Source organism: Microchirus variegatus (assembly GCF_963457635.1).
Source record: "Microchirus variegatus genome assembly, chromosome: 16".
Taxonomy (NCBI): domain Eukaryota; kingdom Metazoa; phylum Chordata; class Actinopteri; order Pleuronectiformes; family Soleidae; genus Microchirus; species Microchirus variegatus.
The window spans coordinates 1,097,643-1,113,256 of record NC_139817.1 but is presented as its reverse complement, the minus strand read 5'-3'; the positions used below and the strand labels follow the sequence as shown (position 1 = coordinate 1,113,256).

General features: G+C 44.6%; 3 protein-coding genes across 3 annotated transcripts in view; 2 read left to right on the top strand and 1 right to left on the bottom strand.

Annotated features, from left to right (window-relative positions):
• Positions 1 to 157: 157 nt before the first annotated feature.
• dmtf1 (cyclin D binding myb-like transcription factor 1) lies at positions 158 to 14,126 on the bottom strand. The gene is made up of 17 exons (XM_083902790.1): positions 14,059 to 14,126; positions 12,679 to 12,791; positions 12,204 to 12,293; positions 11,781 to 11,866; positions 10,562 to 10,673; positions 10,344 to 10,420; positions 9,472 to 9,629; positions 9,317 to 9,349; positions 9,115 to 9,224; positions 4,585 to 4,813; positions 3,557 to 3,708; positions 3,264 to 3,461; positions 2,034 to 2,119; positions 1,766 to 1,924; positions 1,252 to 1,470; positions 1,055 to 1,160; positions 158 to 367 (listed from the first exon to the last, which is right to left on the bottom strand). Exons 2-17 carry the CDS (start codon positions 12,788 to 12,790, stop codon positions 333 to 335), a joined length of 1,962 nt encoding a protein of 653 aa, XP_083758916.1. The 5' UTR covers position 12,791; positions 14,059 to 14,126; the 3' UTR covers positions 158 to 332.
• Positions 5,689 to 8,577, top strand: LOC310938729 (tripartite motif-containing protein 16-like). Its single transcript, XM_083903304.1, is given in 2 exon segments — positions 5,689 to 7,164; positions 7,167 to 8,577. Coding segments are annotated over 2 exon segments (1,674 nt in total). The 5' UTR covers positions 5,689 to 5,705; the 3' UTR covers positions 7,382 to 8,577.
• Positions 14,127 to 14,838: 712 nt separating the features above from the next.
• Positions 14,839 to 15,614, top strand: part of cwf19l1 (CWF19 like cell cycle control factor 1) — a gene marked incomplete at its 3' end in the record, with an annotated part of 8,041 nt that continues 7,265 nt past the window's right edge. The window contains exons 1-2 of the mRNA XM_083902247.1: positions 14,839 to 14,953; positions 15,536 to 15,614. The exon at positions 15,536 to 15,614 is cut by the window's right edge and continues 6 nt beyond it. Of these exons, the coding sequence (XP_083758373.1) occupies positions 14,931 to 14,953; positions 15,536 to 15,614 (102 nt within the window). The 5' untranslated portion in view covers positions 14,839 to 14,930. The remainder of the gene's footprint in view (positions 14,954 to 15,535) is intronic.

Genomic DNA, 15,614 nt, shown 5'->3' with positions numbered 1-15,614 from the left:
TGTTTTGTTGGTTTTTTAAAAAAAAAAAGGTTGTTCCGTCAGCTCAGACACGCCCACATTTACGTCCATCACAGTCGTTAAAGTCTCTGACGCCGTCTGCCGACGACGGCGGCGTCTGCAGCGGCGAGCGGCTGCGTTCACATTTCATCCAGGGCTTTTATTTTGAAACTTCGCACACCCGAAGCTTCGCTGATTCAGTCAAAAAATGCCAAAGGTTGATGAGGTTTGAGTCTGGACTTAAACTCACAGACCGACGACGGTCGCCAGGCTCCGCCTCTTCCTTTTCTACGTCCGTTAAGTCGCTAACCTGCCGCGACGACGGAGGGTCCGGCTCAGTCGGAGACTTCCTGGTTCTCCAGGATCGGATCTGAGGACGGAGAAGGAACACGCGCGGTTACTGTGAGCGCCCCCTGCTGCTCAGAACCAGCATGAGACGAGGAGGTACACGTAAGGAAAAACTGATTTCAGCCTCACTCTCCCGCACCAAAGCCCATGGAGAAAATCAGTGATTTTAGCTCACGGGGACACAGGAGCTGCTGGTCTACTGCTGCCTCGTGTGGTCACTTTGTGTCAATAAAGTTAATCCAAATGTAGGTTTTTAAAGCCGAAGTGACAAAATGAGACGTTAGAAGTTAGTGATGGAGGCAGCAGTGGATCAACAACTCCTGTGAACTCCTGTGTCTCTGTGATGTTAAAATCACTGATTTTCTCTATGGGCTTTGGTGTGGGAGAGTGAGTGGTTTAAAAACTTCAGTTTCCTGTTGGAAAAGTCTGTCTAACAGTGAGATAAAGGCATGAAACGTGTTCTTAAGATGTCATAGATTTTATTAGGTGACTTTATTAAGGTATTAAAGTCAATTTTCCATTCACTCTCCCACACCAAAGTCCATGGAGAAAATCAAATCAGTGGTTTTAGCTCACAGGGACACAGGAGCTGCTGGTCCACTGCTGCCTCGTGTGGTCACTTTGTGTCACTGCGGTGAATCTGAACGAAATAACACGTGTGACTCTGTGTTTGTGTGTGTGTGTGTGTGTGTGTGTGTGTGTGTGTTACCTGTCAGTGTGCTGCTGATGTTGGGAGGAGACACAATCAACACAGTGCTGCCGGATGCTATTCCAGAATGCACGACTGGACTCTCGTCAGAGGGGGCGCTCATGTCCTGTAACACACACAGTCACGGCCGGTTAAACAACAGCTCACAGGTGTTGCTAATAAACCGGACAGGAAGCGCCGCGGTCCGCGTTTTGCACCTTGTCGGCGAATCCGTCCGTTAGCGGCTCCGGCGTTTCCGTGACGACGGTCTCCGAACCCTCCAGGAGGCTCGTGGCGTCCAGGTGGTCTCCCTGGCCACGCCCCTCCTCCTCCTCCTCCTCTACGACCAGCTGCGATTGGCCGAGGGGGTCCGGGGAGGCGGAGTCGGAGCTGACCGTCTGGATGATGACGCCGTCGCTGGAGCAGAAGCCGTCCGTCTGAGGAGAGTCACGTGACCACGGCTCGGTTAAAGGCGCAGGTTGACAAAAGACGGATAAAATCTACGTCAGTTTAAGTCTACGACGTCTTTAAGACGGACTTTAACGACAGGAAACTGAAGTGTGTAAACCACTCACTCTCCCACACCAAACCCCATAGAGAAAAATAGTGATTTTGCTTTGGTGCTGGGAGAGTGACTTCAGTTTCCTATGGATCGCTGAATCCAGCAGAGGGCAGTGATGCACACGTTATAACCCTGCAGATGCACAAAGTTCAGGCGCGAGTGAAACTGACCGACAGGCTGTGGAGGATGATGTGTTCGTGTGGCGACGGCGAGGAGCCCGTCGTCAAGGTTACCGTGCTGTTCCCCGACAAACTGAGCGGGAGGCCCTGATTGGACGTCGTCTGGAGGTAGTAGGTCCCCGGGGTGCCGGTGGGCTGGAGGTGGAAGGACTGAGAGGAGGAGACGGTTAAGGGTTAGTCAGTAACTGGTTATGGTTAATAATGTGTGTGTGTGTGTGTGTGTGTGTGCGTGTGTGTGTGTGTGCGTGGTGAAACTCACAGGGAGGATCTCAAACGTCTGTAGAGCTCCTGTGTTCAGAGTGATGGTCTCACTGTCACTGACTGATGCTGCTGAAGAGTCTGAGGCTGTGACACACACACACACGCACGCGCACACGCATGCACGCACGCACACACGCACACACACACACACACACACACACACAGTCAGAAAATGTTGACCAAACCACAGTGATTCAGTTTCGATGACTTCTTTGTTTTAAGGAGCAAAGAAAACAAGAAAATATTCACATGACACGGCACAAAAACATGCAACATAAAAAGCAGCACAAACATGACGCAGCACAAAAACACAACACTAACATAACACAGCACAAAAACATGCAACACAAAAACACAACACAAACATGGCACAGCACAAAAACGACACAGCACTAAAACCATGCAACACAAAAACAGCGCAAACATGACACAGCACAAAACATGCAACACAAACATGACACAGCACAAAAACATGCAACACAAACATGACACAGCACAAAAACGACACAGCACAAAAACCATGCAACACAGAAACAGCGCAAATATGACACAGCACAATACTTGCAACACAAACATGACACAGCACAAAAACCATGCAACACAAAAACAGCGCAAACATGACAGCACAAAAACACAGCACAAACACGACAGCACAAAAACATGCAACACAAACATGACACAGCACAAAAACGACACAGCACAAAAACCATGCAACACAGAAACAGCGCAAATATGTCACAGCACAATACTTGCAACACAAACATGACACAGCACAAAAACCATGCAACACAAAAACACAGCGCAAACATGACACAGCACAAAAACACAGCACAAACACGACAGCACAATAACATGCAACACAAAAAAACAGCACAAAAACACACCACTTACATGACGCAGCACAAAAACATGCAACACAAAAACATACTACAAACATGACACAGCACAAAAACAATGCCACAAACATGACACAGCACAAAAACATGCAACACAAAAACACAGCACAACCATGACACAGAGGAAGTAACATGCAACACAAAAACAGCGCAAACATGATATGGCACAAAAACATGCAACGCAAAAACACAGCACAAACATGACACAACAAAAAAACCCACCACTAACAAGACACAGACCAAAAACATAGCACAAACATGACGCAGCACAAAACACAGCAATGACAACACAAAAGAAGACAAACACACAGTGGTGTCACACCGACTCTCACCCAGGTGTGTGATCTGCAGAGGGATCTGGACGGGGATCTGCAGCGCCGCCACAGAGCTGGGGGCGGGGCTACTACCGCTGCTATCCTCCAATCGGGTGAGGCGGATCTGGAGTGACGAGGAGGAGGAAGAGGAGGGGCTTCCCGGTCCAGAACCTGTGTGCTGTGACACCATCACCTCCTGGAGGCCTTTCAGGAGAACTGACACACACACACACACACACTTTCGTGATATATGTGACATTTGGATAATCAGCCTCCCGTGTGTGTGTGTGTGTGTGTGTGTGTGTGTGTACCGATAAAGGGGATGTCCTTGTGATTGCCCACTTGTCTCTTGATGCTCCACCACTTGGATCGCAGCCACTGCGGCGAGCGGACGCTGCTCCACCCTCCGGCCAGATCCTCCCACCTGATCTCGTTCTCGTCCTCCACCTCCAGCTCCAAAATCCTGAAAAACGCACTTTTACGTTTACACTTCACAAACTCACGCCGCGGACGATTAAAAAGCCAAGGAAGTAGGATGGAAACAACAGATATCCACCAGGGGGCGACTATCGTATCTTATATAACATGTTTCGCGTCTTTATCTCAGTGTTAGTCGGACTTTTCCAACAGGAAACTGAAGTTTGTAAACCACTCACTCTCCCACACCAAACCCCATAGAGAAAATCAGTGATTTTAGCTCACAGGGACACAGGAGCTGCTGGTCTACTGCTGCCTCGTGTGGTCACTTTGTGTCACTATAGTACATCCAAATGAATGATTTCAAAAGCCGAATTGACAAAATAAGACATAGTAAGTTAGTGATGGAGGCAGCAGTGGATCAACAACTCCTGTGAACTTCTGTGTCTCTGTGATGTTAAAATCACTGGTTTTCTCTTTGGGGTTTGGTGTGGGAGAGTGAGTGACTTTGGTGTGGGAAAGTGAGTGCTTTACAAACTTCAGTTTCCTCTAACTTGAGCCCTTTGTACTGAATAAAATCACCATAAAAACAAGTCTACGATATCTTAAGAATGTGTTCACGTCTTTATCTCAGTGTTCGACAGACTTTTCCAACAGGAAACTGAAGTTTTTAAACCACTCACTCTCCCACACCAAACCCCATTGAGAAAATCAGTGATTTTAGACACTTTGTGTCACTATTGTATATCCAAATGAATGATTTCAAAAGCCGAATTGACAAAATAAGACATATAAGATACTAAGATAACTTAGTGATGGATCAACAACTCCTGTGAACTCCTGTGTCTCTGTGATGTTAAAATCAATGGTTTTCTCTATGGACTTTGGTGCTGGGAGAGTGAGTGCTTTACAAACAACTCACCTGCGTACGAGGTTCAGGTCGTCCTCCTTGGTCCACTCCGTTCCTCCACTCTGCTTCCAGTTCAGGTAGTTGAGCCATTTCGAGCGACACTGCTTCTCTGAGCGCGTGCGGACCTGATCGGCGACCGACGCCCAGGACACGCCCCCCGTGACGGCCGACCCGGGCGTCACGCTCGCCATCTCGTACACGACCTCGGCCAGGCGTCGCTCCTCCTCCTCGCTCCATTTACCTGCAGTGGACGAGGATTTGAGATTTCTCTCTTTGTCACTTTGGTCAAAAAAAATTTGACCCAAGATTTTTGGTCCAAAATTTGACAAAAACGTCATACTATACTATGTCGTCCAACATTTGAAAAAAAAATTTGACCCAAGATTTTTGGTCCAAAATTTGACAAAAACGTCATACTATACTATGTCGTCCATAATTTGAAGAAAAAAATTTGACCCAAAATTTTTGGTCCAAAATTTGACAAAAACGTCATACTATACTATGTCGTCCAAAATTTGAAAAAAAAAATTTGACCCAAAATTTTTGGTCCAAAATTTGACAAAAACGTCATACTATACTATGTCGTCCAAAATTTGAAGAAAAAAATTTTGACCCAAAATTTTTGGTCCAAAATTTGACAAAAACGTCATGTCGTCCAAAATTTGAAAAAAAAAATTTGACCCAAAATTTTTGGTCCAAAATTTGACAAAAACGTCATACTATACTATGTCGTCCAAAATTTGTAAAAAAAAATGTACACCAATTTTTTGGTCCAAAATTTGGTCAAAATGTCCTCACTCTGTGAAAATGACCTCACTTTGTTGGTTAAAATCCCTCACTGGTCCTCAGTATGCCGCAAGTACAAGAACACACACACACACACACACACACACACACAGGGAGTGTGACTCAGTACAGAGTTCACTCCATGTCAGAGTGGGAGTGGCTCCGCCTGCTATTTCCTGGTTCCCTCCCCCTCAAACCTGCAGTTTGACAGTGGGAGGAGGAGGAGCCCGAAGGCTCCGCCCACAGGCTCCGCCCACAGGCTCCGTCCACTGCTGCGTCACATGCTGTTGAGATCAGAGCTCAAATAAGTTTCAGTTGTGAGACAGAGAAAGTCGGGCGTTGGTAAAATGGCAGGAGTTCAGCTGCAGAGAGAAAGTTTCTCTTGTTCCATCTGTTTGGATCTTCTGACGGATCCGGTGACTCTGAACTGTGGACACAGCTTCTGTATGAACTGTATTAAAGACCACTGGGACACAGAGGACGTGAAGAGGATCTACAGCTGCCCTCAGTGTAGAGAGGCCTTCATACCGAGGCCTAAACTCTTAAAGAACGTCATGTTAGCAGAGTTAGTGGAGGAGCTGAAGAAGACTGGACTCCACGCTGCTCCTGCTCATCACTGCTATGCTGGAGCTGAAGATGTGGCCTGTGACGTCTGCACTGGCAGGAAACTGAAAGCTCTCAAGTCCTGTTTGGTTTGTTTGGCCTCTTACTGTGAGGAACATCTCCAGCCTCATCTTCAATCACCTGCATTAAAGAAACACAAGCTGGTGGAGCCCTCTAAGAACCTCCAGGAGAACATCTGCCCTCTTCACGACGAGGTGAAGAAGATGTTCTGCCGCACTGATCAGCAGTGTATCTGTTATCTCTGCTCTGTGGATGAACACAAAGACCATGACACAGTCTCAGCTGCAGCAGAGAGGACGCAGAAGCAGAGAGAGCTGGATCTGAGTCAAGAAGAAGTCCAGCAGAGAGTCCAGGACATAGACAGAGACGTGAAGGTCCTTCAACAGGAGGAGGAGGCTCTGAATCTCTCTGCTGATAAAGCTGTGGACGACACAGTCCAGAGCTTCACTGAGGTGATGAAGCTCCTGCAGACGAGAAGCTCTGAGGTGGAGCAGCAGATCAGATCCAAGCAGCAAACTGAAGTGAGTCGAGTCAGAGACGCTGAGAAGAAGCTTCAGCAGGAGAAGACTGAGCTGAAGAAGAGAGAAGCTGAACTGAAGCAGCTCTCACTCACACACGACCACAGCCAGTTTCTCCTCAACTACGGCTCACTGTCAGCACTCAGTCCATCTACACACTCGTCCACCATCAACGTCCGTCCTCTGAGACACTTTGAGGACGTGACAGCAGCTGTGGTGAAGCTCAGAGGACAACTGAAGGACGTCCTGACCCAGACGTGGACAAACATCTCACTGGCTGTGGATGAAGTAGATGTTTTACTGACAGAACCTGAACCTGAACCACAGACCAGAGCTGAGTTCCTCAGATATTCACAGGAAATCAAACTGGATCCAAACACAGTAAACAAACATCTGTTTTTATCTGAGGGAAACAGAAAAGTGACATTTATGAATGAAGATCAGTCTTATCCTGATCACACAGACAGATTCACTGATTGTCCTCAGGTCCTGAGTGAAGAGAGTCTGAGTGGACGTTGTTACTGGGAGGTGGAGTGGACAGGAAGAGGAGTAGTTATTGTAGCAGTGACGTACAAGAACATCATCAGATCAGGGAGTTTAAATGAATGTTTTTTGAATGACAAATCTTGGGCTTTATTTTGTTACCAAACATTTGTCAGTTTCTTCACAACAGCATCAGTACTAAAGTCTCAGATGTTAGTGTCTCCAGAGTGGGAGTTTACCTGGACCACAGAGCAGGTCTTCTGTCCTTCTACAGAGTCTCTGACACCATGACTCTGATCCACAGAGTCCAGACCACGTTTTCTCAGCCTCTCTTTGCTGGAGTTTATCGTCATTCTGTTTCTCCTGGATCCACAGCAGAGTTGTGTAAACTCAAATAATCGGGAGTTCTTTCAGGATCAGTGAGCTCAAAATTTAAAAAAAAAAATTTGACCCAAAATTTTTGGTCCAAAATTTGACAAAAACGTCATACTATACTATGTCGTCCAAAATTTGGAAAAAAAAATTTGACCCCAAATTTTTGGTCCAAAATTTGACAAAAACGTCATACTATACTATGTCGTCCAAAATTTGAAAAAAAAAATTTGACCCCAAATTTTTGGTCCAAAATTTGACAAAAACGTCATACTATACAAAAGTTGAATTTTTTTTTGAAAAAAAATACATTTGGTCCAAAATTTAAAATTTTTTTTTTTGACAAATTGAGTATAGCATGTTATAGCAACCTATAGCAACCTTTCAGGATCAGTGAGTTCAACTCTGAGTTTAAATCTTGAACTTCTCTGCTCTGGACTCTGACTTTAAACTGTGAGCGCGTTTATTGACAGGTAAACAAATGACGTTTCTGCTGATTTTAGTCGATAAACTCTGGGAAAAATCAGTCAAAACTTGGTTAAGTGTATTTGAGTCATAGTTAAAGGTCACATAGAGTGGTCCTGTTGCACATATATGTTAGTTATGGAGGTCTACTTACATACATTAACTTGTTTTTATGGTCAAAAACCTCCTAGTTGCTGTAAACGAGCCGATAGAAATCTCTCTTTTCTGACGCTGTTCGTCAGCCGCGATGTTTCAGAGTGAACTCTCACCCCCAGAAGACAGAGTCTTGTGATTGGCCAGTATATTCAGCACACCTGCTCTCAGAAGCACAGCTCCCCCCTCTGGAACGGAGGATGCACTGCTACTCATTATCAAAACATTGTTTTAACAGTGTTTAAAAATAGCTTCTTCACGACTCCCCGCCTCAGTCCCTTTGACGACCTTTGACCCGGAGTCCGACCCAGAGTCAGAAGACACTGTCGCTCGTGAAACACCTCCACAACGGACGTTATTCTTCTTCTGCGGTTCAATGTACGCAACCGGATGTGCCCGGACTAGTGCCCGGAGCAGGAGGATCTGCTGTTCAGGAGAACCGCTGTTTACGTAACCGGACTGGGTTTTTTCAGAGATCTCGCTGAGCCCGAGATTTACAATAAAACACAACGTTCTCAGCAGTGACTGAACTGTTTGTTTAGAACCTTCAGGGCTTCGTAAACAAGGTAATGACGCAGATACACACGAAAAAAAACAGCGTTAATAGGAACTTCCGCTCTAGGTCCGCTTTAAAAGTGTATTTGATTCACAGTTAAGTGTATTTGATTCATCAATAAAGGTTGGGATTGTAAACTCGTCTCACCTGATCATCAAATCTCCACAACACACACACAGTTGCAAACACACACACACATTCTTGTACTTGCTGCATACTGAGCATTTCCACTTTAGAAATCAACACAATTACAAATATCTACTTCATGAATGACATCTACAAAAGATCTACTGGGTGCAGTACCATAAAATGTCTGAAGGTGGAGCCCCGAAGCGAAAAGTGTTGGCTGGAAAACGGGTATTTGTACCAAATTGTACCAAAAATCAGAGTATATAACATGTTTACAACCTTAGGAAGTGATTTCAATGAAAACAAAGTGAGGACTGGCCAAAATGACCTCACATTGTAAAAATGACCTCACTTTGTTGGTTAAAAACCCCTCACTGGTCCTCAGTATGCTGTAACACACACGCACACACACACACACACACACACACACACACACACACTCAGACACACACACACCTGTGTTGCAGGTGTCCTTCATGAGTCGACATCGATCTTTAACAGAAGACGCGCTGCGACCCAGAGCCGCTCCGATCGTCGCCCAGTCGTTCCCGTGTTTCTGTCGCAACCTGGCGAGAAAAAAAAACAACAAAAACGTCAACAACAAACTCTGAAAAACACTTTATTTGTTGTTGTTTTTTTGTCTGTTTGTTTTACTCACGATTTCAGCTTCTCTATTTCCTCGGGCGTGTATCTGAAGACACAGAAACAAACACAGATCAAAATCCACTCTCAGGAAACTGTCTGTTTTCACCTCATCGTCGTTGTTGTTGTTGTTGTTGTTGTCGTTGTCGTCGTCGTCGTTCGCAGACTCACTTGCCGACGTGGTTGCGGTTGTCGTACATTCTCAGGACGCGTCTGTAGACGGCGAACAGCGGGCGGTTTAATCCCAACGCCACCGAGCGGTAAAAGTCCTTCCTCTCTTCTTTGGACATCTCAAATATGATTTCAGCTGGATCCTCAATGCCTCGCTCCTGACACACACAATGACACACAATGACACACACACGCAGTGAAACACACGGTGAAACACACACACAGTGAAACACACACACACACACACACAGAGAAACACACACACACACACAGAGTGAAACAGACAAATTGTGAAACACAGAGTGAAACACACAAACACACACAGTGAAACACACACAGACAGACACACACATAGTGAAACACACAAACACACACACACTCACAATGAAACACACACACACACTCACAATGAAAGACACACACTCACAATTAAATACACTCACACACACAGACGAAAACACCACACACACATAGTGAAACACACACACACACACAGTGAAACAAACACACACCTACAATGAAAAACACACACACTCACAATGAAAAACACACACACACACACAGAGTGAAACAGACATTCACACAGACACAGTGAAACACAAACACACACAGAGTGAAACACACACTCACAGTTAAATAACAACACACACACACACACACACACACACACACACAGTGAAACACAGACAGACACACACACTCACACAGACACACACACACAGACATACCTTGACGTATCTGTCGATGTTACTCATCAGAAGATCGATGACACAGACACAGACACACACTCACACACACACTCTCACACACACACACTCTCACACCCACACACTCACACACAGACAGACACACACATAGACACACACACGTACCTTGACGTATCTGTCGATGTTACTCATCAGAAGATCGATCTCCTCTTTCGACCACATTCCCTGTTTCCACTTATGACCTGAAACATTTTCATCTATGATTTAGACACAATTATAATAATCATAGTAAATCAATAAAGTATATAAAGTTAGCGTAGCACGTGTGTTTGGTGCTGCCCCCTGGTGGTGAGTTAAGAAGAAGACTATTCCACGTACTGTACCTTTATTAGCCAGCGTGTCTTTGTCCTCTTTGGTGGTGAACCAGGCCTGACTGACAGGGGACACCTCCGTCTTCTGATTGGGCGAGAGCGAGTCCTCGTCCTCCTGCAGAATCTGCACACACACACACACACAGGGAGTCGCCCCCTCATGGTGACTCACGAGAATGCAGCTTTCAGATCCTTTGTCACGTTTACACACACACACACACACACACAGGGAGTCGCCCCCTCATGGTGACTCATGAGAATGCAGCTTTCAGGTCCTTTGTCACGTTCACACACACACACACGGAGTCGCCCCCTCATGGTGACTCACGAGAATGCAGCTTTCAGACACTTTGTCACGTTTACACACACACACAGACACACAGAGTGGCCCCCTCATGGTGACTCACGAGAATGCAGCTTTCCGGCCACTTTTTCACGTTTACACACACAAACACACACACACAGGGAGTCGCCCCCTCATGGTGACTCACGAGAATGCAGCTTTCCGGCCACTTTTTCACGTTTACACACACACACACACACACACAGGGAGTCGCCCCCTCATGGTGACTCACGAGAATGCAGCTTTCAGACACTTTGTCACGTTTACACACACACACAGACACACAGAGTGGCCCCCTCATGGTGACTCACGAGAATGCAGCTTTCCGGCCACTTTTTCACGTTTACACACACAAACACACACACACAGGGAGTCGCCCCCTCATGGTGACTCATGAGAATGCAGCTTTCAGACCCTTTGTCACGTTTACACACACACACATAAACACACACCTCCACACACACACACACACAGAGAGTCGCCCCCTCATGGTGACTCACGAGAATGCAGCTTTCAGACACTTTGTCACGTTTACACACACACACACACACAGACACACAGAGTCGCCCCCTCATGGTGACTCACGAGAATGCAGCTTTCCGGCCACTTTTTCACGTTTACACACACACACACACACACACACACACAGGGAGTCGCCCCCTCATGGTGACTCATGAGAATGCAGCTTTCAGACCCTTTGTCACGTTTACACACACACACACACACACATAAACACACACCTCCACACACACACACACAGAGAGTCGCCCCCTCATGGTGACTCATGAGAATGCAGCTTTCAGGTCCTTTGTCACGTTCACACACACACACACACACACACACACACACAGGGATGAGTGAGTTAGAGGCGGGGCCAAAGAGACTCACCTGTATCTGAGCCACGCCCTCTTGGGAGAGATCGCCCCCTGCTGTCGCCGTCATCGTCACCTCGAAGCCTTCGTCGTTCTCCGACACTGAGGAGCGTACAAAGTAGGACTAAATTTAACGTTTTATTTATTCATTCATGTCCATAAGATAAACTTTATGTGTTTAAAACTTTATTTAAAACACAAATTGTCAACATCTGTGTGTGTGTGTGCTGTGCCTCCTCCTGCTGGTCTGTGGTGGTACTGCAGGTGATGTTTATTCAAATAAGGGCTGAAACTGACGATTAATCTGTCGTTAAAATGATGAAAAGTGTCGATCAAACATACAACAAAACAAAAAAAGAAAACTCAGATTACTGGATTATTTAGCCGTGTGTGTGTGTGTGTGTGTGTGTGTGTGTGTGTGTGTGCGTGTGCGTCTTACTGGGTAAAGTGACCACAGAGAACTGAGGTGTGTCCGAGTCGTCCTGTTCGTCCGTAGAGAGGCGGAGCTTCTTCTCCAGAGGCTCCGAGTCTTCATTTACACACACACACACACACACACACACAGAAAGAGTTCAAACTATGAATTTCTACTGATTCCAGAGAGATTTAGCTTCATTATTAATAAATAACTAGTGTGTGTGTGTGTGTCTGTATGTGTGTGTTTGTATGTGTTTGTGTATGTGTGTCTGTGAGTGTGTGTGTCTGTATGCGAGTGTGTGTCTGTGTCTCTGTGTGTCTGTGTCTCTGTGTGTGTGAGTGCGAGTTTCTGTGTCTGTGTGTGTGTCTGTGTTTACCCACCGTTGAGAGGACAGTGTAGGATGATGCTTCCATCACTGTCCTGTGTCAGTGTGTGTGTGTGTGTCTGTGAGTGTGTGTGTGTCCCTGCGTGTGTGTGTGTGTCTGTGTTTACCCACCGTTGTGAGGACAGTGCAGGATGATGCTTCCATCACTGTCCTGCGTCAGCGTGACAGATTTAACCGTCTCTAACGTCGCGGCGTCCTCGTCCTCGTCTGCACCTGAACTCATCCTGATGACAGTTATAGTTGAATTTAAAATATATTTGTGAAGTGAATCATAAAACACTTACAAAACAGGTCAAAATAATCACAAAATTATTTGTTTAAACCACATAATGAAGCTGTAATTACTTTAAAAACAATAATTATAGAAACGTGTCAGAGTAACTTCATTTTTAAATCCAATACTGATAAATATTCATGTATTAAATGTAAACTAACACTGTATTAAATCACTGTTTAAGTGACAGATCATTTATTTTATGTATGAAATTAAATAAATCTTATTAAACTGTCAGTGAAGAAGCTAAATATAGAAAGAAATTAGAGTGATTATGAAAATAGTAGAAGTTAATGTAACCTTTAAACCAGAAATGATGTGATTAATGTGTAAAAGGCTCATAAATAATGAAAAACTATTTTGTTTATAAAAAATGTAGTTGTCCATACATATGCGATTTCTGTATAAATCCATGAAAAATTATAATTTTCTAAAATTTTTATACATATTTTTATTTAAATTGGAAATGAAAACCAAAACATTTTCTTGTACAAAACGTTGTTTTCATAAGAGAAACCCCTAATTTAAAGCCTTCTTTCAGCAGAATCCCATTCAAAAAATCGTCAAAATAACTCGCCCTCCCTAACGTGTGCTTACGACTGTGACTCGAACTTTTATGAAGTAAAAGCAGAGATTATTAAGTGTCACGTGTTTACTGGACACATTTAAGTATGCCGAACGTTAGGTTGAATCTTATATAAATGTTTTTGGTTGAATTGGAAAAGATTTGGGTGAAAGTTGCTGAGCATCAGACCAAAATGTACAAAGTTGGTGTTTTTCCAAATGGAGTTTCGTCTCAACCGTTCAGCTCAACCATCACCTACGCTGACACAGACAATGAGGATTCGGCCCCAAAAACTGGTTAAAAACGACAAAAGCGACACCGTGGTTTTTATTTAACTGTGTATTTATCACCGTCGTGTGATTTCCGTGTGGTTTTAACAAACAGTGGAGTCGCAATAAGCGAAGCTCCGGCACCATGCTAACGGTTAGCATCGGGCGAGCTACCGCTGCTAAATGAGAGAAAAGTGTCCGCGGGCGCCATGTTCGTTAGTGGACAAGCTGAAAAGCTTGTGTCGTATGTGCGGGAAGCTTTTTCACGCTCTTCTGCCGCGTTGTTCGCTCGTTTTTTGCGCGACTTTCTCGCCGCTCTGCGCTCCCTCCGCCGCCGCCACCGAACAGAAACTGACATTTTTACTTTTGATTCGCGTACTTACTTCCTGTTTTTGGTCCGGGGACTTGCCAGTTACCAGGATGAAGCTAAAGTGCCAGGATGGAGGGTCGGCGGCCATTCGAGGGCCCGGCGCTGGGTTGCCAGGCGAGGCGGACTATCCGGGGAAACGCGGCGGTACGTGATCTGCGTACAAACAAACAGCGAATATTGATTTTACTCGCGCTTTTATTTACTTTGTTGACCGTGTTCTCCTTTTATGGAAGAGTATTAGGGCCACATGTAAAAAAAAAATAAAAAAAAATCTGGGATTAAAGTCAGAAGTCTGAGATTAAAGAAAAATATTAAAATGAGAATGTGAGATGTTTAACACATATTTGTCTTAAATTAAACCACATTTTATATTATTATTTATCCAGTGTTATTGTTTCTCATTCAAAAGGTTTCACACAAATATAAAGTGTACACATTGTCTTCTTTTGTGTATTGTTTGTGATATTTTATCGCTATACTCCATTAAGCAGCTCCAGTATTGTGATACACATCAAATACTACTTTTCCGTTTTACGTGTAAGCCTCAGACCTGGCAACCATTGTGTCAGCCCTCAAATTCCGTCCGGGCAACAACATCGCCGTGTTATTTTCTTTTCCTTGACTTCATTTGGACAAATTAGACACGTACATAAACAATATAAAACATGAACAAATACACATTTAGTTTATTTTTTATGTGGACAAAGTTTATTATACATATATCAGTACACGATGTGTTTATCTGTTAAGCCAGCGTTGGTTCCGCTTGTCGTTTCCGCCGGACAAGTGTCGGTGACGTACGGGATTCTGCCGCACACAAATCTTAAACGACACGATTTTTAACTAAACGTTCGACTTGAATCTCAACCGAATTTCAACCGAATCATGGGCGAACAACCAGTGAGAGTGTGAGTTATATTCAACAACCACTAACTTCTGATTTAATGACGTCACACCATCGTCAGTGACGGTGTTTTTGAACCTGTGACGGTTTTTATTTCGGGTTTATCTTCATCGGGTTGTGACAGCGAGCGTTAAAACACACGCCGGAAACTTGTTTAATTCAACATTCTAGACAGAAAAAGCGCTTTTTTTTTACAATGTATTGGCAAAAGTGATCCAGTTGTATCATCGTTTCAAACAATTCCAACGGCGCAAACCAAACCCCGTTCACATTTGTGCTAATTTAAGGACGAGTTGCCATCTACACGTGTATAAATCATAAATATACGTGTCGCTAAAGCATGAAAAGTATGTATAACGTTGTCTGGAAAAATTCGGCATATACGTAGAAACCCAGTGATTAGTTGTTTGATGAATTGACTAACCAGATGAATATTGTTATGTAATCAGATTGTATGTGTTACTACTGTAAACCTTCTTTAAAGTATTATTATGTTGATTTTTTTTTTTAACAAAGTACACATTTGCATTGATACATTGCAGAATTGACGGTTTAAAGCACTAATATGCGTGTTTTCCTCCCGCAGCCTGGCGTGTGGAGACGTCGAGGGGAAGCTAAACGCTCTTTACAGTCGAGTTCAGAGCATCCAGAAGAAGACGGGACAG